General features: G+C 51.7%; 1 protein-coding gene across 1 annotated transcript; it reads left to right on the plus strand.

Moving 5' to 3' along the window:
* Positions 1–5,004: 5,004 nt before the first annotated feature.
* On the plus strand, positions 5,005–13,073 carry KRT8 (keratin 8; the record flags this gene model as incomplete). The annotated part of the gene is made up of 9 exons (XM_080705251.1): positions 5,005–5,346; positions 8,268–8,476; positions 9,035–9,095; positions 9,973–10,068; positions 10,637–10,801; positions 11,088–11,213; positions 11,968–12,188; positions 12,337–12,395; positions 12,877–13,073. Exons 1-9 carry the CDS (start codon positions 5,017–5,019, stop codon positions 13,071–13,073), a joined length of 1,464 nt encoding a protein of 487 aa, XP_080561377.1. The 5' UTR covers positions 5,005–5,016.
* Between the last annotated feature and the right edge of the window lie 9,425 nt (positions 13,074–22,498).

Consider the following 22,498-nt stretch of genomic DNA (forward strand, 5'->3'; position numbering starts at 1 on the left):
AATACCTCTCGGAACCGAGGTTTTTGAAGTCAGCCCATTCCCATCCTGCTGGCTTTAATCATCAGAGACACTACTTACAAAGAATAAAGTCATCATTTACTAGACACTGGCTATGAACAATATTGGCCTTGAGGCATACAGCATAAAATTAGCAGTGAAATCAACTTTATTATTTATGATGTGGCCTGCTGAGGGGTGTGTACACCATCTGTGCCTTCCTATTTAAACTAATTGCTCTGGGGCCTCAGTGCTAAACCCAGCTATTTCTATGCCAAAAATAACATTTTAAATTGCCCCTTTTTGTTGGGTATCGGAGATTGAGCGCAGGGGTGTTTTACCATTGAGCCACATCCCTAGTTCTTTTTATTAAAAAAATTTTTTTTTAAAATTTTGAGACAGGGTCTTGTCTTGCTGAGCTGTCCACTTGACTTGTGATTTTCCTGTCTCATCTTTTTTTTTTTTTTTTTTTGCGGGTCTGGGGATGGAACCCAGGGGCATTTGACCTCCGAGCTACACCCCCTGCCCTATTTTTTATTCTTTATTTTGAAACCGGGTCTCACTAAATTACGGAGGATCTCACTAAGTAGCTGAGGCTGTCTGCAAACCGCGATCCTCCAGGTCTCAGCCTCCCAAATGCTGGGATTACAAGCGTGCGCCACCACGCCCGGCTTTGCCTCATCTTTTAAAGTGATTTCAGTACTTTGGGGGCATTACTCTAACCCAGAAGCAGAGATTTTTTTAACCTTCAGCATGGAAACAAACTCCCCCTTCCCCCACTCCTCTTTTGGCCTCAAAGTCCCTGCTTTTTATGTAGATTATTTATTTATTCTTTCTTTTTCTTTTTCTTTGCAGGTCTGGGGATGGAACCCAGGGGCATTCAACCTCTGAGCAACACCCCCTGCCCTGTTTTTTATTCTTTATTTTGAAACAGGGTCTCACTAAATTACGGAGGGCCTCACTAAGTAGCTGAGGCTGTCTGCAAACCGCGATCCTCTGGTCTCAGCCTCCCAAATGCTGGGATTACAAGCATGCGCCACCATGCCCGGCAAAATTCAACCATTTAAAGTGTACAATCTGCTGGGCATGGTGGTACACACCTGTAATCCCAGTTCTTGGGAGGCTGAGACAGGAGGATCACAGGTCCAAGGACAGCCTTAGCAAGTAGTGAGACTCTCGGCCACCTAGCAAGATCCTGTTTCAAAGCAAAAAAAAAAATTGATGTAGTTAGAATTCTACAGGAGGCAAAATACCTCTGGGTTTGATCCCCCGTGCCACACATACAAAATGTACAACCCAGTGGTTTTTAGTATGTTCACAGACTTGGTGAACTTGAGTACCTTTTTTTTTTTTCCAGTACTGGGGATGGAACCCAGGGGCATTCTACCTCTGAGCTACACCCCGGTCCTATTTTTAGTCTTTATTTTGAAACAGGGTCTCACTAAGTTGCAGAGGGCCTCACTAAGTAGCTGAGGCTGTCGGCGAACCATGATCCTCCCGTCTCAGCCTCCCAAATGCTGGAATTACAAGCGTGTGCCATCACGCCCAGCTTTGAGTGCCATTAAAATTTGGAATCCTGGATGCTTTAGCGTCCACTCCACTCCCTGCAGCCCGGGGCAAGCATTGTCTCCATTCTGTTCTATGCATGTGTCTGTTCTGGACATTTCATATGAATGGGCTCATACGGCACACGGCCTCTGTGACTGGCTCCCGTCTCGTAGATGGTTTGCCAGGCTCCTCTGCATGCTAACGTACACTGGCGCTTCGTCCATTTTTGCGGTGAATAATATTCCATTGTGTGGTGATACCACACTTAGTTTGTCCATTCCTCCCGGGTGGACATTTGGGTTGCTCCTGTCAGGTTCACGGAGGGCCATGGTACAGACATGGAAATGGACCGAGGGTCCAAGCAGAGGGAGTTTACTACGCGATGGGGATGGGGATGAGATGGGTGTGGGTATGTGAAAAGCCACACAGGGATGTGGTCTGAAGAGGACTTCAGCCCACCCTCTGCTGGGCAAGTGTAGGAGAGTACCAGGACAAGGTCAACTAGCAGTACTCAGGGACGGGAGTGAGTCGGGGGGAAGCAGATTTTGTTACTGGAAAGCTAGGGCACAGGAATCATTCTCTGGGACGTTGACAGGGTGGTCCCATCAAGGCCACGAAGGTCTGTGGGCAGAATGCTCCCACCAGGGTTGTCATGGGGCCCAGGTGGGTCGAGCTTGAGAGTGCGGGACAAGGGGTCTGCACTGCATTTCCTTAGTGTTATGAACAGGGCTGCTGTGGATGTTCACTGGGTCCGTCCCCATCACTAAGAACGTATTGGGGTCATCTCTTCCTGGGGCTGCTTCGAGGGAGGTGACAGCTTCCCCCAGCCCCACCTCGGCCCCAGCCTTGGCTCCGTTGCTTCCTCTAGGTCACCCTGTGCCAGGAGCGGGGACTGGGTCTTAACAGGAGCACATGTCTCCTCCTCCCCCCTCTCACTCTCCAGGAAAGGCAGTTTGGGGCAGAGCTGTCCGGGCAGGGCACAGTCACCTCACTGAAAACAGGGTCCCTTTTGTTGGGCAGGCAGCAGTGCTCAGACAGCAGGGCGGGAGACAGCCTTACAAGGAGCTGTACCTGTGGCCGTCCTGTTCTGTTACCTCACCACCTGGCCTCGTCCCAAGGGCCTAACCTGTTCCCCTCCACCCAGAGCTCCTAGGCAGGGACCGTCAGAGAGCGTAGCTCTGGCCTCTTCTCCAGTACTCCTCCGGGCAGGGGCGTCTGGGAGGAGCGGCCTGGGGTTTCTGTGCAGCTGACAGACAGATACAAATGCTTCTGGCTCTGGATTGTCCGGGACGCCCAAGGACAGAGGGGCTCCCCGTGAGCTCTGGCCAGTGCCCTAGCCCGCACACAACGGGGGTCCTTAGCTCCCTCTGTCTTCACCCTAAGAGGTACTAAAACCAAAGAACAAGGCAGCTAGGAGGGAAGGGGGCTGGATTCCAGGAAGCTCGGGTGGCTGTCTCAGGTTCTTCAGGCTGTCTAAATCAGGATGGGGGCAGACACAGTCCCCTTTCTCAGTCTGCGCCCCTCCCGGTCCGCTCACAATGGTGTGGGGGAGGGGGAGAAGTGCGCCCGGGCTGTCACCGCTCTCCAGGGCTGCCATACCTGTCTGACCAGCCCCTCCCTCCCTTCTTCCGCTTTCTCCGTCCCAGGTTTGGCGCCGGTCCCACCCTGCCTCCCTTCGGGTCTTTTCTGAAGGAAGTCTCTCTGTCCTGCTGGGTGTGGGTGTTTGTTGGAGAGGGGATGGCATGCATTCAGTCTTCCAAAAATGAGGCAATGTTTAGAGGGGCTGGAAGAGAACCCGGTGTAAATAGGTGCTAATTAGGGGCTTAGGAAAGGAGAGGTGGGGTGGAGAAAACAAAGGAGGGGAAGGAGGGATGCGGCCACGGTGTCCCTTCCAGGGATCTCTGGATTTATTTTTATGGAAGAGACTTCAAAGTGTGTTTGTGTGTGTGCATGACGGGACCCTGTCCTTGTGTCTCTTTTTGGATTTGTCTGTGCCCCTAGGAGGGGGCTTCTGAGTCTCTCTGGATAGGGGTCCTAGGTGCCTGTCCAGAGATCCTGGGTATCTCTTGGGGAAGGATGGGGAGGAATACATGTATCTGTATTTTCAGTAGGTGGTCGCCCTCTTCCCTGGGCCAGGGGCTACGCTGCCTGTCTCTCCCAGAACATCTGATGTCTGTCATCTGTTGGTCTCCCTAGTTCAGAACCATCCAGTCCCCACGTCATGCCCTGCAGTAGCTTATAGAGAATCATGTAATTGCAGACGGAATCTCTGCCTTGGGGACCCAAACCTCCTGCCTTCCACCCACAGCCTGCCCCGCCCGGCCCCGCCCAGGCCTCCAGTGCCTTGTCCAACCTCCCACAGGTGCCACGGGTGTGCGCTGTGCCCCAACCTGCTGTCCTGACTCACTCTGATAATGGGCTCCGGGAGACAGGTGCAAGGACTCCACTCCCTTCTCCTCTGGCCAGTTGGGGGCCTGAGAAGAGGAGGGTCCAGGTGGCTGCCGCATGACTCACCACCCCACCTCTCTTCCCATGACTCACCCGCTGGGAACAGTGAGACAACAGAGACCCCCAGGCAGCCCGCTGCTTCCCTGTGCTCCCTCATTCTTCTCTCCCTTTAGGTCGTGCTCTTCATCCTCTGTGCCCTTTAGCCAGGCCTGCCGATCATCCCGGCCTGGGGAATCCAGAGATCTTGAGAGGAGAGGAGGGCACTGGGTTGTGTCCAGGAAAAGTGTTGTATTAGATGACTCTTATCTTGCACCTACAGACCCAGAAGGAAGACGGCCGTGTGTGTGTGTGTGTGTGTGTGTGTGTGTGTGTGTGTGTATGAATTCATTCATTCATTCCACAGATATTTACCCAGCCCCTTTTGGCACTGTGCCAGGTGCTAGGGTTAGAGCAGTTACCTGGAGAGAGGACTGGTCGTTGACCTCAGATCCAAGGCTTGGGAATTCAGGGTCCCCACTGCCAGCCGGAGCAGACCCTTGTGTGTGTTGGGGAGCCTTTGAGGTACTGGCTGCTGAGAAAAAATACAAATGCCAGGGGACTTTTTCCTGCCAGGAGGGAAGGAATCAAGCCCCAGCGGTTGGGGCTCCAGGGCTGGGCGACCCCAGGCACGTCTCCTTGTTGTTCTGCTACTGCAGGGCTTGGCGACTCCTCCCTTCTAGTTCCCCACTGCTGAAGAATTGCTTTTTCTTGGGCTTCAGGGGTGGTGCTGGAGTGGGCTCCCGGGTGGGAGCGGCTCTCTGCTGCCCTCGCCTGAGTCCTGCCTGGAGGTGGCAGGTGTCCGGTTAGGCCCTGCCCCCTTGGGGCCTAGCCACTCAGGTGCGAGGACTTCCTCCCTCCCTTCTGCCGGGGATCTCTTTTATAAGGGGCCTTTCCTGGTTGCTGGCCCACTACCTAGAAGCAGCTGCTCGGCTCCTTCTCCAGTCTCTGTCTTCGGGCTCGCCTGTCTCCACTCCAGCCTTCACCATGTCCATGAGGGTGACCCAGAAGTCCTACAAGGTGTCCACCTCCGGCCCCCGGGCCTTCAGCAGCCGCTCCTATTCCAGTGCGCCCGGAGCCCGCATCAGCTCCTCCAGCTTCTCCCGGGTGGGCAGCAGCAGCAGCTTCCGGGGTGGCATGGGTCTGGGCGGCGGCTTCGGGGCCGGCGGTGTGGGGGGCATCACGGCCGTCACAGTGAACCAGAGCCTGCTGAGCCCCCTCAAGCTGGAGGTGGACCCCAACATCCAGGCGGTGCGCACTCACGAGAAGGAGCAGATCAAGAGCCTCAACAACAAGTTCGCCTCCTTCATTGACAAGGTGAGGGTCCGCCCTGCTGGGCGGCTGTGCCCCAACTTGACGGGGGTCCGCGGCCTGCCTCCCCCTCGCCCTAGCTAGTGAACACTTCTGCAGGGGCCCAGGTCCTCAGCACACTCCCTCCAGTCTAGGGCTGGCTCCGGCTCCACCCACACACTTTGATTTGGGCTGGGGCAGGGATGGGGAGCCGGCCTGAACCGTTTGTGACCCTCCTTCCCTCCCTCTAATCCGAGTTCTGGCCTGTCTTCAAAGCTTTCATTCCGGAGTCCTCCCAGGTGCTCTGCTGTTGGGCTGGAGGGGAGCCCTCTCGGGGTGGCTGTGCTTCTCTAGCACTGCCCTAAGGGTCCCCCAGGGTGCCCTTACGGTTTTTTCTTTCTTCCTTAAAAAAAAAAAATGGAGGTTTGATACTGTCTGGGATTCTGAGAAGGAAGCAGGCGCCTGGGCTCCAGCGGGCCAGTATTGATCGAGGCCTTTGGCAGCCCAGGGCCCTAGTGTGAGTTGTCACTTGGCCCCCACTCGCCTGCCCACTGCGGTGGAGAGGAGGGGACCCGGCGCCGTCTCCGGGACGCAGGACGTGGGCGGCACCTCTACCTGGCAGAGCCCTGGGCGCCTGGGGGAGCCAGGGGTGGGCTTCAGGAAAGTCTGTCTGGGATTCAAAGTCTGTGGGGCGTCGGACACCCCGCCCGGCCTTCATGTCCCCGTAAAATCCGGAGTTTATGGCTTCAGATAACGCGGCCGTCTGCCAACGCCCCTGTCGCCGCTTGGCCCTTGTCCCCTTTTACTCACCAACCCGCTCCACCCTGCGTTCGCAGGGACGGAGCCAGGCCGGGTTTTGCAGCCCTGGGACTCTGTGGCCCTAGGGGGCCGGAGGACTGGCCCTTCCCTGCTGACTGGCTCTGCGGAGGCATTGTGGGAAGGGAGGAGGGAAATCCCGGGATAGGCGGCACCCTTGAGTGCTGGCCTACCCCTAGGAGCAATTTTTTTTTTCTTTTGTGGAGGGCTTGCTCTTCCAAGGGCCCCTGACTTCTCGGCTGTTTTGCCAGCCCTGGAGTCCACATAGAGAGGAGTTAAGCACACCCTGGGAGTTCGATTTCTGGTTCACACGGTCCTTTGGTTTCCTTTGATGGGCACCTTGCTGAGTCTGACTTCCTGATCTGTACAATGGGCGTAATCCCTAAACCAAAGTTTTTGCCTATACACATATAATCATGGAAGCAGTGTAGCAGTGCCTGGCTCACATTAAGCATTCCATTAGGACTGTTACACTCACTAGTATTTTTAAATAATTTTGGGGCAGAATGACCTGAAATCTCCAGAAAGAGAGATTTATTGAGAGGGTTGTGGGGGAAATAATTAGATTATACCCTTCGGATGTCCTTCTTTCCTGAGTCTCACCCTCTAAAATGACGTTGTGGCTCCTGCCTGCAATCCCAGTCCTTGGGAGGCTGAGACAGGAGGATTGCAGGTTCCAGGACAGCCTCAGCAAGTAGTGAGACTCTCAGCAACTTAGTGAGGTTCTGTTTCAAACAAAAAACAAAAACAAAAAAAGAGCCGGAGATGTAGCTCATAGTTGGGAGGTAGAGTGCTCCTAAGTTCAATCCCCAGTAAAACACACACACACATGCACACACACGCATGCACACACACATACATTACTACTTTGGGTTGATTAAAAACTGCATTTCACTTCCTGGAACAAATCATTATTCTTTGAAAAAATTTCCCTGTACCCCCAAGGTTGTGACACACGCCTGTAATCCCAGTACTTGGGAGGCTGAGACAGGAGAATCATAGGTTTGAGGCCAGCATCAGCAGTTTAATAAGGCAGTTAGCAACTTAGACTCCATTTCAAAATAAGAAATAAGCCGGGCGTGGTGGCGCACGCTTGTAATCCCTGCGCTTGGGAGGCTGAGACAGGAGGATTGCACGGGTTCGAAGCCAGCCTCAGCTACTTAGTGAGGCTTTCAGCAACTTAGTGAGACCCTGTTTCTAAATAAAATATATATATAAAAAAAAGGTCTGGAGTATAGCCTGGAGGTAGAAAGCCTCTGGGTTCCACCCCCAGTACCACCAAAAAAAAAAAAAAAGCAAAATAATAAATAAAAATAAGGCTGGGGTGTAGCTCAGAGGTAGAATGCCTCTGAGTTCAATATCCAGTATCACTGAGGGGAAAAATTCCTTCCTAATATGCCTCAGTTTCATCCTAAAATGTGGATTCTGTGAGCCCAACGAACCCAGGGCCTCTGTGTTGTGGGTAAGAGTCGGGTGGGGCGGGTCCCAAATGCTGAAGAATCTCCAATGGGCGCTGTGAGAGCGAGGGCAGAGCCTTGTCTGCAGATAGACCTACAGACCTCCCTCCCTCCCTCCCTCCCTCCCTCCTTCTTGCCTCTCCCCTCCCCGAAAGTGAGTTCTGTGCTGAGATAGGCTTCTGAAAGGGTCTGCCTGAGTTTCTCCAGGCTGTTGCAGAGTTGAGGTGACCTGGCTCCAGGAGGGTCAGTTATGCAAGTCCAGTTACGCAGCCCAGGTTAGTGGTAATGTCGGCCAGAACCTAGGTCTCTTGGCCAGCGCTTTCGCGTCAGGGCTAAAGTTTCCTCTGAATCTGCATGAGTCATCCCTTCAATGTCGCTCCACATAATGATGATGATGATAATATTTGATATGGATAATCTATTTTGCCTTTCAATCTAATATAAAATGTAAATGAAAGCCTCTTTAAAAAGCGTGGCTTTTTTTATTGGTCTGTGACATACAATCTGTTCTGCAGAGGCAGCTTCAACCTAACTGTCCTACTGTTCCCTTGTAACCAGGCGACGCCAAGCTAAGTGCTAGAGGGACCGGCTCCAGTCCCGACTTGTCTCAGCATCTCACCAACTGCATTTGCCCTGGCCCGATGTGGACCTTTTTGGTTTCTCCTCCCCCTGCAGGTACGGTTCCTGGAGCAGCAGAACAAGATGCTGGAGACCAAGTGGAGCCTCCTGCAGCAGCAAAAGACAGCTCGGAGCAACATGGATAACATGTTCGAGAGCTACATCAACAACCTTCGGCGGCAGCTAGACTCCCTGGGCCAGGAGAAGATGAAGCTGGAGGTGGAGCTCGGCAACATGCAGGGGCTGGTGGAGGACTTCAAGAATAAGTGAGCTCCCTCCCCATGGCCCTGGGCTTGAGGGCAGAGTAGTTCTGAATTGTGAGGGTGACCATTGATCAGGTTTGCTTGGGTAGTCTATGCGCCCATTGTCCCGGCATCATTGCTCAGCATCCACCCTTTCACTCTCAGGAGAAGTCCAGACTTGGACAGCAAGTGGCATGTACACCCAAGATGGGCGGGACGGAGGCCAGCAGGCCTCATTTTCACACTTACAGCCCTGGAGCCTGTTCATACCCCTCATGCCTATTCATGCCAACCCTCTCAATATGCCCAATCCAATCTGTTTTCATGAATTCAGAGAGAGATGTCCTGCTCTCTCGGGAGGGCAGTGAGGGCCAGAAGGACCAGCCTTCTCATATTCTGTCTCTGAGAACGGAATTTTCTAGATATTTATACCCCATCAAAAGCTATGCCCTGGGGGTATAGCCCCGTGGAAGAGTGCCTGCTTAGTGTGCCCAAGGCCCTGGGTTCCATCACCGCAACCAGCTAAAGACCCAGAGTGACCTCCCTTTGCCTTCATCCTCTGATTCTGTATTTTCTCTTTAGGTACGAGGACGAGATCAATAAGCGTACAGAAATGGAGAATGAATTTGTCCTCATCAAGAAGGTGAGGGGGTCCTCTGTCAGAATGGGGGCTGGGGCTTGGAGATTTGGACTAAGAACCTTCTAGCTTTTGTCCCTAAGTCTTTCTAAGTAATGGAAAATATTCATTTGTTTTGGCATTGGAGTGCCTTCTAGGTACATGACACAGAGAGGCAGATAAAGACAGAGAGGTAGATAGGTGCGTGCATCGATACAGGATATGGTTAAACAAATGGAGACCCATCCGGGTGTGGTGGCATGCAACAATAATCACAGTACTTGGGAGGCTGAGACAGGAGGGTAATAGGTTCAAGAGCAGCCTCAGCAACTTAGCAAGACCTCGTTTCAAAATAAAAAATCAAAAGGGCTGAGGGTGTAGCTTGCAGGTAGAATGACCTTATATTCAATCTCCAGTAATGCGTGCACATGTGCACGGGTGCGTGTGCGCGCGTGCACACACACACACACACACACACACACACACACACACACACACACCTCACAGTAATCTGCAGCTGTGACTACAACAGGGCTTTTATATAAGAGAAATAACCCTACAAAACCTTACTAAAAGAAAGAGAAAGAATGAAATCTTACAATAGAAAAAAAAGAGAAAGAAAGAGAGAAAGAAGGAAAGAAAGAAAACGAAGCTAAATTGGAGGTCTGCCACAGAAGGCTTCTGGGAGGAGGGAGATGGGGGGCTGCAGGAAGCAGAGCCAAGGTGTTTGGGCTGGGGATGCTGGTAGGCTCGACAGGGGCTGGGCTGGAGATCAGACAGAGTGTGGTGGGAAAGGCATACTTAGAAGCTCCCAAGTCCAGGCCTTTGAGTGGCTATCAGAGAGCCCCCGGGTTGGGGTCTGGTAGGGGCACTTGGCTCAGGGCCTGCCTCACCTCACCCCTAGGATGTGGACGAAGCTTACATGAACAAGGTCGAGCTGGAGTCTCGCCTGGAAGGGCTGACTGATGAGATCAACTTCCTCAGGCAGCTGAACGAAGAGGTAGGTTCTAGGGGGCTAAAGGAGGAGGGTCCCCCAGCCTTGTAGCGCTCCACCCTGGGACCCCGTGCACCTACAGACAAGGGCCCGCTAATGAGTAGCTACCAACGTCAGTCCAGTTTCTGTTGTCAAGGGTCTCTGTTCCCTGCATTTCTAGAAGGGTCTATTATCTGATTCCACAGTCAAGGCAATGGGCACAGAGAAGGGAAATAACCTGCCCAAGGATGCCAACAGGAGAGGAGTGACCAGCTGCACTTGGGTCCACCCTCCTCATAGTCCGTTCCTGGCCTTTGGGGACTGGGTTGGATGTCTCTGGGCTTAGTATGGGTGGCTGAGAACAGGAAGGGGTCTTCTTCCTTGGTTATGTACCCTAAGCCAGGGGTTACCCCTTACCCTCCCTCCATTTGCCAGGTCCTTGAGCCCTCCTCCTTCCAAGGACCTATGCTTCTCCCTAGCCCAGGCTCCTCCCTGCTCCCCTCCTCTGTTGGCTTACCTCTAGGGCTCCTCTGCCAAGGGGGCTCCTTGTGTGCAGGGACAGAGCTTCACCACCTGCCCCTCTGCTCCCCTCCAGGAGATCCGTGAACTGCAGTCCCAGATCTCCGACACATCCGTGGTGCTGTCCATGGACAACAGCCGTTCTCTGGACATGGACGGCATCATTGCCGAGGTCCGCGCCCAGTACGAGGACATCGCCAACCGCAGCCGGGCTGAGGCTGAGAGCATGTACCAGATCAAGGTGAAGAGCAGGGTCACGAGGCTGGGCCTTGGCTTCTGGCCAGCTGTAGGGCCTAGTCCATGGGGAGGGAGCAGACTTCCAACTCCACTCTGCTGCTAGTGTGCGTGTGCGCGTGTGCGTGTGTGCGCTTGCGCGCGTGTGTGTGTCGTGTGTCTCTGTGTGTGTAGCTCAGGCTCTGCTGACCCAGGCTCTGGTGGCTTGGCTGAGAGGACACTTTCCTTCCGGGGGAGAGCACCCAAGGGCCCGGGGTCCCTGCTCCCTCTCACTTGCCGTCTCACACTTGCAGTATAAAGAGCTGCAGACGCTGGCGGGAAAGCACGGGGACGACCTGCGCCGCACAAAGACGGAGATCTCAGAGATGAACCGCAGCATCAGCCGCCTCCAGGCGGAGATCGAGGCCCTCAAGGGCCAGGTACTGACCAGACGGGGTGGGGCAGGCTCCTGGGCCCCTCTGGGTGAGAGGAGAGCCTGTACTGAGGGGCCAGGGGCCTGGGGTCAGGGCTTTAGGAGCCAGAGGGGCAGCTTCTGTCCAGCTTTCTCAGACCTCCAGGGAAGCTGAGGGGCACTTAGCCGTCTCTGGGGCCAGGCCAGAGGTGAAAAGGGGCTGGGCATGTAGACTGGGGTACAGGATACAGTCCCCAAGCCTGCTTTATTTAATCTCTTATATATCAGGCCAAGGTTGGGTTTCACTGCTTTATGGAAAGTCTAGAGCTCAGAGATCTGGTCTGTTTAAGGTAGGGGGAACCAGATGTAATGGCGAAGGCCTGTAATCCCAGTACTTGGGAGGCTGAGACAGGAGGATCACAAGTTTGAGACCAGCCTCAGCATCTTAGCGAGACCCTTGGCAACTTAGTGAGGCCCTGTTTAAAAATACAATGATTAATAAAGGATTGTGGGGTGTAGATTAGGAGTAGTAATGCCCCTAGGTTCAATTCCCAGTATAAAAAATAAAAAGGTGGGAGGACTTTGCAGTGTCATGGGTGGGAAGTGTGTGGGGGAAGTGTCTGGAAGCTGTTCCTATTTCCTCATTTGGCTTCCGTGGTCTCTCTGGTAGGGTTTTCTTTGAGCTGGGTGGAGTTGGTCCAGGTCAGGGCAGGAAGCCTAAAAGAGCCACAAGGGTGCTGATAGGTGCTGCCTGCTGATCCTCCTCCTTCTCCCCCCCCCAGAGGGCATCCCTGGAGGCCGCCATTGCTGACGCCGAGCAGCGCGGGGAGCTGGCCATTAAGGACGCCAATGGCAAGTTGGCTGAGCTGGAGGCCGCCCTGCAGCGGGCCAAGCAGGACATGGCGCGCCAGTTGCGCGAGTACCAGGAGCTCATGAATGTCAAGCTGGCCCTGGACATCGAGATCGCCACCTACCGCAAGCTGCTGGAGGGCGAGGAGAGCAGGTGGGCGTGCAGCTCCCACTGGTCCTGGAGCTTGCAGTGGGGAGGGATGGGGGCTGCCTGGTGCTCCTGGGGGCTTGAGGATCGTTGTTCTGGGGCAAGAAGGGCCAGGACTTGGTCTTAACCTCCCTCCCATGTTGTCTGGGTGCAGACTGGAATCTGGGATGCAGAACATGAGTATCCATACGAAGACCACCAGTGGCTACTCAGGTGAGTGTCCTGGGCCCCAGGGATGGAGGGGAGGGGCCCAGGAGACCTCTGGGAGAGGCTGTGCTTGGTGGCAGTTGAGGGAGTCAAAAGGAAGGAGCAAGATTCTGCTCTTGGGAGAATCCCAGGGTGACGGGGAATAGACTCAGGACCCAGATAAATGGCAGCTGTGTGCCAGGCCCTGGGCTAAGTGCTTCACATGCTTTACTTTGTATACAACTCCTGTCCTTTCCCTTTTGTCCAGATGAGGGGGAGGCCCAGTTAAACGCCTTGTCCAAGGGCATGCAGCTGATGGGGAAGCTTCTCCCACCGGCTCCTGCTTTCCCGGGCAGTTCTGAGTAGCACAGGCTTGCAGTAACTGCACAGGGAGACCTGGGCTAGACACCATCCCTGGGACTAGAAGAGAGTGAGCAGGGAGAAGGGATGTGGAGCTTGATGCGGGGAGGGGCTCCGTGCTCACATGGCCGCCTCTGTCCCTGACCAGGAGGGCTGAGCTCCTCCTACGGGGGCCTCTCGAGCCCTGGCCTCAGCTACGGCCTGAGCTCCTTCCAGCCCGGCTTCAGCTCCGGCGGGGGCTCTAGCTCCTTCAGCCGCACCAGCACCAAGGCCGTGGTTGTGAAGAAGATTGAGACCCGAGATGGAAAGCTGGTGTCCGAGTCCTCTGATGTCCTGCCCAAGTGAACAGCCACCGGGGCCCCTCCCAGCCTGCCCTCCTCCTGCAGCTGCCTCGGGGTTGGAGAGACCCACCGAGGCCCAGCCCGAGCCCTCAGCCTGCCCCTGGGAGGAGTGCTTGGGGTACCCCTCTTGCCCATGCCCTCAACCCCAAATCAATTCGTTTGTCTTTTCCTAAATAAAGCCTCAGCTGGCCCTGCCAACCGACCTTGCTTCTGTGTGCATCTCCTGTTTGTGGGGCTGGGAGGAAGGTGCTCAGGAGGGGCCCAGGAAGCAGGAATTGCTGGGTAGGAAAGTTTGGCTCCCAAGCTATTCCCAAAGAGATTCCTTTTTTGAAGCCTGGTAGACACCTTATTCATGGCCTTGAACAGCTCTACCTGTATGTCTATCACATGCCTTCCAGTTACAGTGTGCTCTCAAATACCCAGGTTTGCTGGGGGTGAAGGCACACACCTGTAATTCCAGTACAAGAGAGGTTGAGATAGGAGGACCCCAGGTTCGAGGCCAGCCTCAGCAACTTAGTAAGAACCACCCTGTTTCAAAATAAATCATAGAAAGGGGCTGAGGGTGTAGCATAGAGGTAAAATGCCCCTGAGTTCAATCCTTAGCACCAAAGAAACAGACCCAAGAATCATTTGATGTATCCAGCAAACTTCATCAGGTGGATGGAACAGGTCTTAGATAACTTTATCAGGAGAGATTTTAGTCTACTTCTCCACAGACTTCAGCACTAGGACTGCTTGCAGGTAAGAGGAAATCCAAGTTTGCACAGGTCAAGTAAGCGGTCACCTAGAAAGTGGCTGGCTTGGGACCTGAAGCGAGGACTGTCCAGGTCTCCAACCTGTACTTCTCAGCCAGGCACATGGCTTCCTTGTGGCCAGACATGGGGGCCAAGGAGTACAGGTTTTCCCAACCCTTAGAGGTTCAGAGTTCATGCTCAGCGATTGGGTGTGTCATGCCCGAGATTTCTAAAAGCCAAGATAGTTCTGTGCAGGACTTGGCACTGAAGCACAGCCTATTCCCTGCCCCACTCACAGTCCCACCCATCTGGACTGCTTGCCGCCCCTTCCTCTCTTTCCAGGCTGTGTTTATGATATAAAGGGCATGTGTGCATCCTGTGTTTGCAGGTGGAGGGCGTACTGTGTGCAGAAGGGTGTGTTCAGGTTCTGAGAAGTATGCGCCTCCCTGTTGAAACAGTCTCCAAGGTTTAGGGCAGGGTGGCCTTTAGTGGGGACAGTGCATCCCCAAGCCTCCCCTGCCACTGCCGCTGCTGTGATGTTTCTTCCAGGCAGACACGCGGCTGTTTAGCACTGGATTAAGTGTGTGCAAGACTTTAGTGCCACTGAGATAGATGGAGCCTTTCAGATACTCTTTGTTTTTTGTGGCTCTGGGGATGGAACCCAGAGGCATTCGACCTCTGAGCTATAGCCCCTGCCCTATTTTTTATTATTTATTTTGAAACAGGGTCTCACTGAGTTGCAAAGGGCCTCACTAAGTAGCTGGGGCTGACCGCGAACCACGATACTCCTGTCTCAGCCTCCCGAATGCTGGGATTACAAGCGTGCACCACCGCGCCCAGCCGCCTTTCAGATATTCTGAAACATCAATGGACAGGCTGTTGCAGGAAGCCATACCTGGTCCGGCTGTGGGCTTCCAGTCCAGGCACCTGACCTGGGCACTTGGCTTCCCACCTCCCTTGCTTCCCACCTCCGTGGAGCTGGGCTTCCAGACAGGCCAGCCATCCTTCCCACCCAGTCCAGGGGCCAGGGCCAGGGCTCTGCATACCATCACAATAAAGGACTTCGATCATTGGTGATAAAACTTATAGCACCATTATCTACAGCAGTGGTTTTCTGACTATTTTGGCAGTGGCCCATGGTAAATTCATTTTTATTACGACCCACAAACCCACACACAGACATATGTATACATAATCTCCGAGACAAAAATTTCATTAAATATCAACCTTTTGCCCTCTGTGCATGTGTGACCAAGGAATTAGGAGGGTGCTGGTGGAGCCCAGGGCGGTCCTGGCACCCAGTGAGAGGGACCTCTTGCCCACTGAGGCCCCAAGTCAATATTTTCAACTGGGCCCCACCCAATCCTCCTTGAAGCCTGCCACCTGTCTTATCGGGCCCTGCCCCAGGCAGTGGGTGTGTGGGGGCACCCCCCTTGATCTGGAAATTCCCACCCCCTGAGTGTTTGCTGAGGGAAAGGCAGGATGGCTTCAGGATAATCCTTTCTGCTCCCCCATTGCGTCTTCCAGGTTTCAGGTTCCAAGTCCTTGTCTATCCACCATGGGCTCAAGGTCACCTTGCATTCGGGGGACACCATCCCATTTACCTGTCAAAATTTAAACAAATACAGGAGCTGTAAATCCAGGTCCAGTTCACCTCAGAGGAGGAAACCTGGGAAGCAAACATTTCTTTTCTTTCTTTCTTTTTTCTTTTTGTGGAGCTGGGGATTGAACCCAGGGGTGTTTTACCTCTGAGCTCCACCCCCAGCCCTATTTTTTATTCTTTATTTTGAATAAGGGTCTCACTAAGTTCAGAGGGCCTCACTAAGTAGCTGAGGCTGGTCACAAACCTGCGATCCTCCTGTCTCAGCCTCCCAAGAACTGCGATTACAAGTGTGCCCACCAAACCCGGCTCAAGCCCCCTTTTTTGAAACAGGGTCGTGCTAAATTGCTGAGGGCCTCACTAAGCTGCAAAGGCTGTCCTAGAACTTGCAATCCTCCTCTCTCAGCCTTCCAAATACTGATTTATAGGCATGTATCACCATGCCCAGCTGAAAATTTCTTAAATATAGTCAGCCTTGCATATTCGTGGTTCTGCATCTGAGGATTCAACCAATCATGAATAGAAAATACTCCAAAAAGAATTGTGTCTGTACTGAACACAGGCAGATGTTTATTCTTATAGTTATTCCCTGAACAATACAAACACTATTTACATAGTATTTACATTGTATCAGGTATTATAAGTAGTCTGAGGTCGATTTAGAGTATGTAGGAGGGTGTGGGTGTGTTCTATGCAAATACACTATCTTATGGAAGAGACTTGAGCATTGAGGATTTTGGTATCTTAGGGGCATCTTGCAACCAGACCCTGTGCAGAGGGATGGCTGCATCTGCTTCATGCAGACCTTGCACTTCATCACATTTCAACCTTTGAGGTACATATTAACCCCCATATATATCTAGTCACAGTACATAAGTGATATCCTCATTCTTGTGCTAGTTTTTTTTTTTTTTTTTTTGGTACTGTGCATTCTACCTCCCAGTTACACCCCCAGCCATATATATATACATATATACATACATATATACATATATACATACATATATATATATATATATTATATTCAGTACTGGGGATGGAACCCAGAGGCATTCTACTTTCGCTCCGAGCTACATTCCTAGCCCTATTTTTTTTTTTTTTTTTTTTTTTTTTGGTACTGGGGATGGAACCCAGGAACATTCTACCTCCTAGCAACACCCCAGCCTTATTTTTTATTCTTTAATTTAAACAGGGTCTCACTGAATTGCAAAGGGCCTCATTAAGTAGCTGAGACTGTCTTTGAACCGTAATCCTGTCTCAGCCTCCCAAATGCTGGGATTACAAGCGTGTGCCACCATGCCCTGCTGTGCCAGTGTTTGTTTTGTGTGTGGCACTGATAATTGAACCCAGGGGCATTTTACTTGTGAGCTACATCCTCGGCCCTATTTTATTTTTTGTTTTGAAACAAGTCTTACTAGGTGGCTTAGAGTCTTACTATGTTGCTGAGGCTGGCCTTGAATATGTGATCCTCCTGTCTCAGGAACATTTTACCTCTGAACTATACTCCTTGGCCCTATTTTATTTTATTTTATTTTATTTTATTTTTTTTGCAGTTCTGGGGATGGAACCCAGAGGCATTCGACCTCTGAGCTACACCCCCTGCCCAATGCTTTTATTCTTTATTTTGAAGCTAGGTCTCACTGAGTTGCAGAGGCCTCACTTAGTAGCTGAGGCTGTCCACGAACCGTGATCCTCCAGGCTCAGCCTCCTGAATGCTGGGATTACAAGCGTGCACCACCATGCCCGGCTTATTTTTTATTTTTATTTTTTATTTTTGTGGTACTGGGGATGGAACCCTGGGGCATTTTACCTCCGAGCTACACCCCCGGTCCTATTTTTAGTCTTTTTTTTTTTTTTTTTTGAAACAGAGTCTCACTGAGTTGCGGAGGCCTTTACTAAGTAGCTGAGGCTGTCCGTGAACTACGATCCTCTTGTTTCAGCCTCCAAAATGCTGGGATTACAAGTGTGTGTTACCACGCTTGGACTATTTTTGATTTTGAGACAGGGTCTCACTAAGAAGTTGCAGAGGGTCTCACTAAGTAGCTGAGGCTGGCTAAGAACCTCTATCCTCCTGTCTCAGCCTCCCAAGTACTGGGATTACAAACACACGCCATGCGCTAAGCCCCTAGAGGAAAATTTGAGAGAGGACTGAGGAGTGGGCCTTTCTTGGTGGGGAAGAATGCTGACCGGTCACCTTTGCGCTCTTAGGTGTCTTTACCCAGTTTCCAGGCGCCCCCTGGAGGGCATTGTGGGGAGTGGCCCCGTGGAGGCTGCTCCAGTTGCTAAACTTCCTTCCAGCTGCCTCTTACCTTTGGGTTTGATTGGAACAGTAAGATTACAGGCACCTTGGAGATTATTTTGGTTTAGGGGGCCAAAATTTCAAGTGCCAACACGGGCAAGGCAGCTAAGGTAAGAGTAAAATGGGTCTGGGGTAAGAAAATGTGGAGAGATAGATGTTTGTACATTAAAAATTTTGGACAAAACCGGGCGTGGTGGTGCACGCTTGTAATCCCCGCGCTTGGGAGGCTGAGACAGGAGGATCGCACGGGTTCGAAGCCAGCCTCAGCTACTTAGTGAGACCCTGTTTCCAAATAAAATACAAAAATGGTCTGGGAGTATAGCCCGGAGGTAGAAAGCCTCTGGGTTCCACCCCCAGTACCACACACACAACCCCCCCAAAACAAACAAACAAACAAACAAACAAACAACAACTTTGGACCTAGCTGGGTGGGGTGGCACACACTGATAATCCCAGCATTTGGGAGGCTGAGACAGAAGGTTAATGGCTCACAAATAGCCTCAGCTACTTAGTGAGGCCATTTGAAATTGAGCGAGACCCTGTTTCAAAGTAAAGAATAAAAAATAGGGCTGGGGGTGTAGCTTGGAGGTAGAATGCCCTTGGGTTCCATTCCCAGTACTGCAAAACAAAACAAAACACACACACATGCACACACACACACACACACACACACACACACACACACCAAAAACCCAAAAACCTTTGGCTATTAACAACTTCATGTTCACCTGGGCATAGTGGCACACAGTTGTAATCCCAGTATTTGGGAGTCTGAGACAGGAAGATCGCAGGTTCAAAAGCAGTCTCGGCATTTTAGTGAGGCTCTTAGCAACTTAGTGAGACCCTGTTTCCAAATAAAATATAAAATAGGTTTGGGGGTGAAGACTGGAAGTAGAAGGCCCCTGGGTTCCATTCCCAGTACCACATATACATAAAAAACCCCAAAAACAAAAACAACTTCATGTTCAAAAGAATTATGTTTGTTTGCTGAGAAACAGTGGTGCATACCTGTAATCCCAGTCCTTGGGTAGCTGAGACAGGAGGATTGCAGGTTTGAGGCCTGCCTCAGCAATTTAGTGAAACTCTCAGCGACTTAGCAAGACAATTTAGCAAAAACCCCAAAAAACATAAAAAGGGGACTGAGGGTATGGCTCTGAGGTAGAATGCCCTGGGTTAAATTGTCAGTACAAAAAAAAAAAAAAAAAAGAAAAAAAGAATTATATTCTACTTTCTACAAGCACATGGGCCTTCATTATCCCACTATAGGAGGAACTGTAGGTTCAAGGATGGTTTAATTTTCTTTATAAGATGGCCTGAGCATAATGAGAAATGGCATCTGACACTGGCCTTGTTGTCGGGATAGTAAAAGGAGTGGTGTGGACTGTGCCCAGCTGGAGTTGCTTGCCACGTTAAGAACAGTCGGTGCCACTCTGCAGCCAGGCCAGAGGCTCCTCGCTCCAGTGGGCTCACCATCACTCCTCTGCCTGCGGCTCCCTGCTCCCCGGGAGGAGCCCACCCGATGGAGCCTGTTTCCCAGCCAGGGAACTGCTTGGTCTCCAGTGTACTGGTAGTCGCGAGGTGGCTGGGATGGGGCGGAAGCTTCTAGAGCTGCATTTCCAGTATGGCAGGCACTAGTGGGTTATTTTGGGTATTGGGAGCCTCTATCACTGAACTATATCCCCACCCCCTTTGTTATTATTATTATTATTATTGGTGGTACTGGGGATGGAACCCAGGGGCCTTCTACCTTCAGGTTACACTCCCAGACCTATTTTATATTTTATTTGGAAACAGGGTCTCTTAAGCCAGCTGTGGCTGGCTTTGAACCTGCGTGATCCTCCTGTCTCAGCCTCCCAAGCACGCGGGGGATTACAAGCATGCGCCACCACCCCTGGCCTTCTTTGTTATTTTGAAACAGGGTCTTCCTAAGTTGCCCAGGCTGGCCTTAAATGTGTGATCCTCCTGCCTCACCCTCCTGAATTGCTGGAATTACAGTGTGCGCCACAAGTGATTGCTGAGTTGTTAAAATGCAGCTAATCGGAATGGAGACACGCAGAAAGTGCTAAAGTACATACCCGCTCTTCTTTATACTTTCATTGGCGCATTATAGCCTCACATTATGTAGCTGACAGTGATCGTCCATCATGCACACACGGCACTTAGCACTCGGTGGGCTTCCCTTCGGCTTCCTCCCCACTCACCCTTCCCTACACTGGTCATTGAGACTGACGCTGGTATTCACCCAGATGCACAAAATGTCACTGGAAGTGACTCCTTCATTAATCTTCCCTGTCCTCACCCTCCCTGGACACCTGCCCCCCTGGTGTCCTGGTCCCTCCCCGGCTCCTGCATATGAGAGAAAACATTGGCCCTTCCCTTTCTGGGGATGGCTAATCTCACTTAGCATAATGTTCTCCAGGTCCATCCATTTTCCTGCAAATGACATTATTTTGTTCTTTATTGCTGAGTAGAATTCCATTGTATACACCAGATCTTGAAGACTTAGTATGAGAGAAAAGTAATACAAAATATTTTTCTGTTAATTACATTTTTTTTTTTTTTGGTCATACTGGGGATGGAACCCAGGGGCCTTCTACCTCCGGGCTACACTCCCAGACCTATTTTATATTTTTATTTGGAAGCAGGGTCTCTTAAGCCAGCGCGATCCTCCTGTCTCCGCTTCCCAAGCGCGGGGATTACAAGCGTGGGCCACTACGCTTGGCCTGTTAATTACATTTTGAAATAACATTTAGGATATGTTGGATTATATAAAATATATTATTAAATTAATCTCATCTGTTTCTTAAAATTTTAAGTGGCTTTTAGAGCTGAGCGTTGTGGGTGACACATACCTATAATCCTAGTACTTGGGAAGCTGAGACGGGAAGATCACAGGTTTGAGGATAGCCTCAGCAACGTAGGGAGACTCTCAACAACCCAGCAAGACTCAGTGTCAAAACTAAAAAGGGCGGGGGGTGGTGTAGCTTAGAGGTAGGCTGCTCCTGGGTTCAATCATCAGTGCCACCAGAAAAAAGAGAAAAACTGGTTATTAGAAAATTTCGTAGGAGGCTTGCATTTATGCCTTTGAGTGTTTTTCTTCTTTCTTTTTTGTACTTGAATTGATCTTAGGAACATTATACCCCCAGACATTTTCGTTTTTTAATTTTGAAACAGGGTCTTGCTAAATTGCTGAGGTTGGCTTCAAAACTGCGATCCTCCTGTCCTAGCCTCCCAAGTACTGGGATTACAGGCATGTGCCATCACTCCTGGTTTTATATGATATCATATTCTGATTGGATGGGTACAGATTGCGCTGGAAGACCAGTGGGGGTGTCTGCTGGCTTGCGTGCGAGGCCTCCTAACTGCAGGAAGGAGCTGGGAGCTACGGCTCCCCGTCTGCACCCTTTCTGGTCCTCCAGGTGTTAGGGCAGGCCTAAGGCAGCCTCTTTCCTCAACCCTTTTAAGGTGGCCACTTAGGAATGTGGTTCTCCAGTGGCCAGAATTTTCAACTTTGTAGCAGAAATCAGAAATCTGAGTTTTTATGTGAAGTCTGATTTTCAAAAGTTGGCAACTAGCTGGGTGTGGTGGCACACGCTTGTCATCCCTGCGCTTGAGAGACAGGAGGATCACGCAGGTTCGAAGCCAGCCTCAGCTGGCTTAAGAGACCCTGTTTCCAAATAAAATATAAAATAGGTCTGGGAGTGTAACCCGGAGGTAGAAGGCCCCTGGGTTCCATCCCCAGTATGACCAAAAAAAAAAAAAAAAAAAAAAAAAAAAAAAAGAAAAAAGAAAAAAAAAGTTGTCAACTAATCTAAATGTTTATAAATACTGTCCCGGTCAAGATGACACATGCACAGGAAACTGTCCCTGGGGCTGTCTCTGACTGAAGTTAGAGAGAAGGGGCTTGTCTTGGTTCCTGTGCAGAGGGAGGAAGAAAACAGGGCAAAGTCTCCAACTCTAGCTCCTGCCTTTGTTTGCCAGAATTTGAGTCAATATTAGCATTGAGAGCCAGTGCTCTGATGAGGACTGAAGGGACACAGACGTGCGGCAGTACGGGGAACCCTGGATCTCCAGCTTTCACTACAGCTGCCCAGCTGCCCTGAAGAATGGGCACCAACCTTGAGGCAAGGGTGCGCTCCTGCTAACGATGTTCCTCAGCCGTCCACCAGGGGGCAGCAGAGGAACAGAGAGGAAACTGCAGGCGGCCCAGCGCGGAGCTCGCCTCCCAATGTCAGCCTTCCTATTTCTGAGGCCAGACCTGGAGTCTCCTGCATTGCAGGCTAGCACTAACCCACAGAGTGGTTTTGTGCGAATCAGAGGAAGTTTTAGTTCTACCCACCTATTTCCAGCACCCTTGGCATAGCTGGAAAGTGGGTGGGTGGGTGCAGGAGCTGGAGCTGAGCGGGGCGCAGCAGCCCTGTTTCTGCATCTACGAGGTGCACTATTTTTTGAGAATCTGCAGGAGCTCCACTAGAGGGCGCCACACTCCTTCTGGCTCCCATCCTTCCAGCAGGGGGCAGCTCTTGGCTGGGTTCCATCAGCGAGGCCAGCGCAGGAGGCCCCCGCCTGCACAGGGCCGGCCAGTGGAGTTGAGGGGAGGGTGGCAGGCATCAGAGGAGGCACACCTGCTTCCGGAGAATGCAGCTGGCCTTGGAAGTCAGCAGCTCAGAGGTCCAGCACCCTGTTGTTTGGGGGCTTAGAGGGAGCAGAGCCAGGCTGACAAGTGTCCTCGCTGCCCGTCTCGTGTGTCTTCTTCTGGTTGAGTCTATTCTTATCATGGCTCAGACCAAATTCCT

The sequence above is a fragment of the Muscardinus avellanarius genome (genome assembly GCF_963383645.1).
Source record: "Muscardinus avellanarius genome assembly, chromosome: 11".
NCBI lineage: Eukaryota > Metazoa > Chordata > Mammalia > Rodentia > Gliridae > Muscardinus > Muscardinus avellanarius.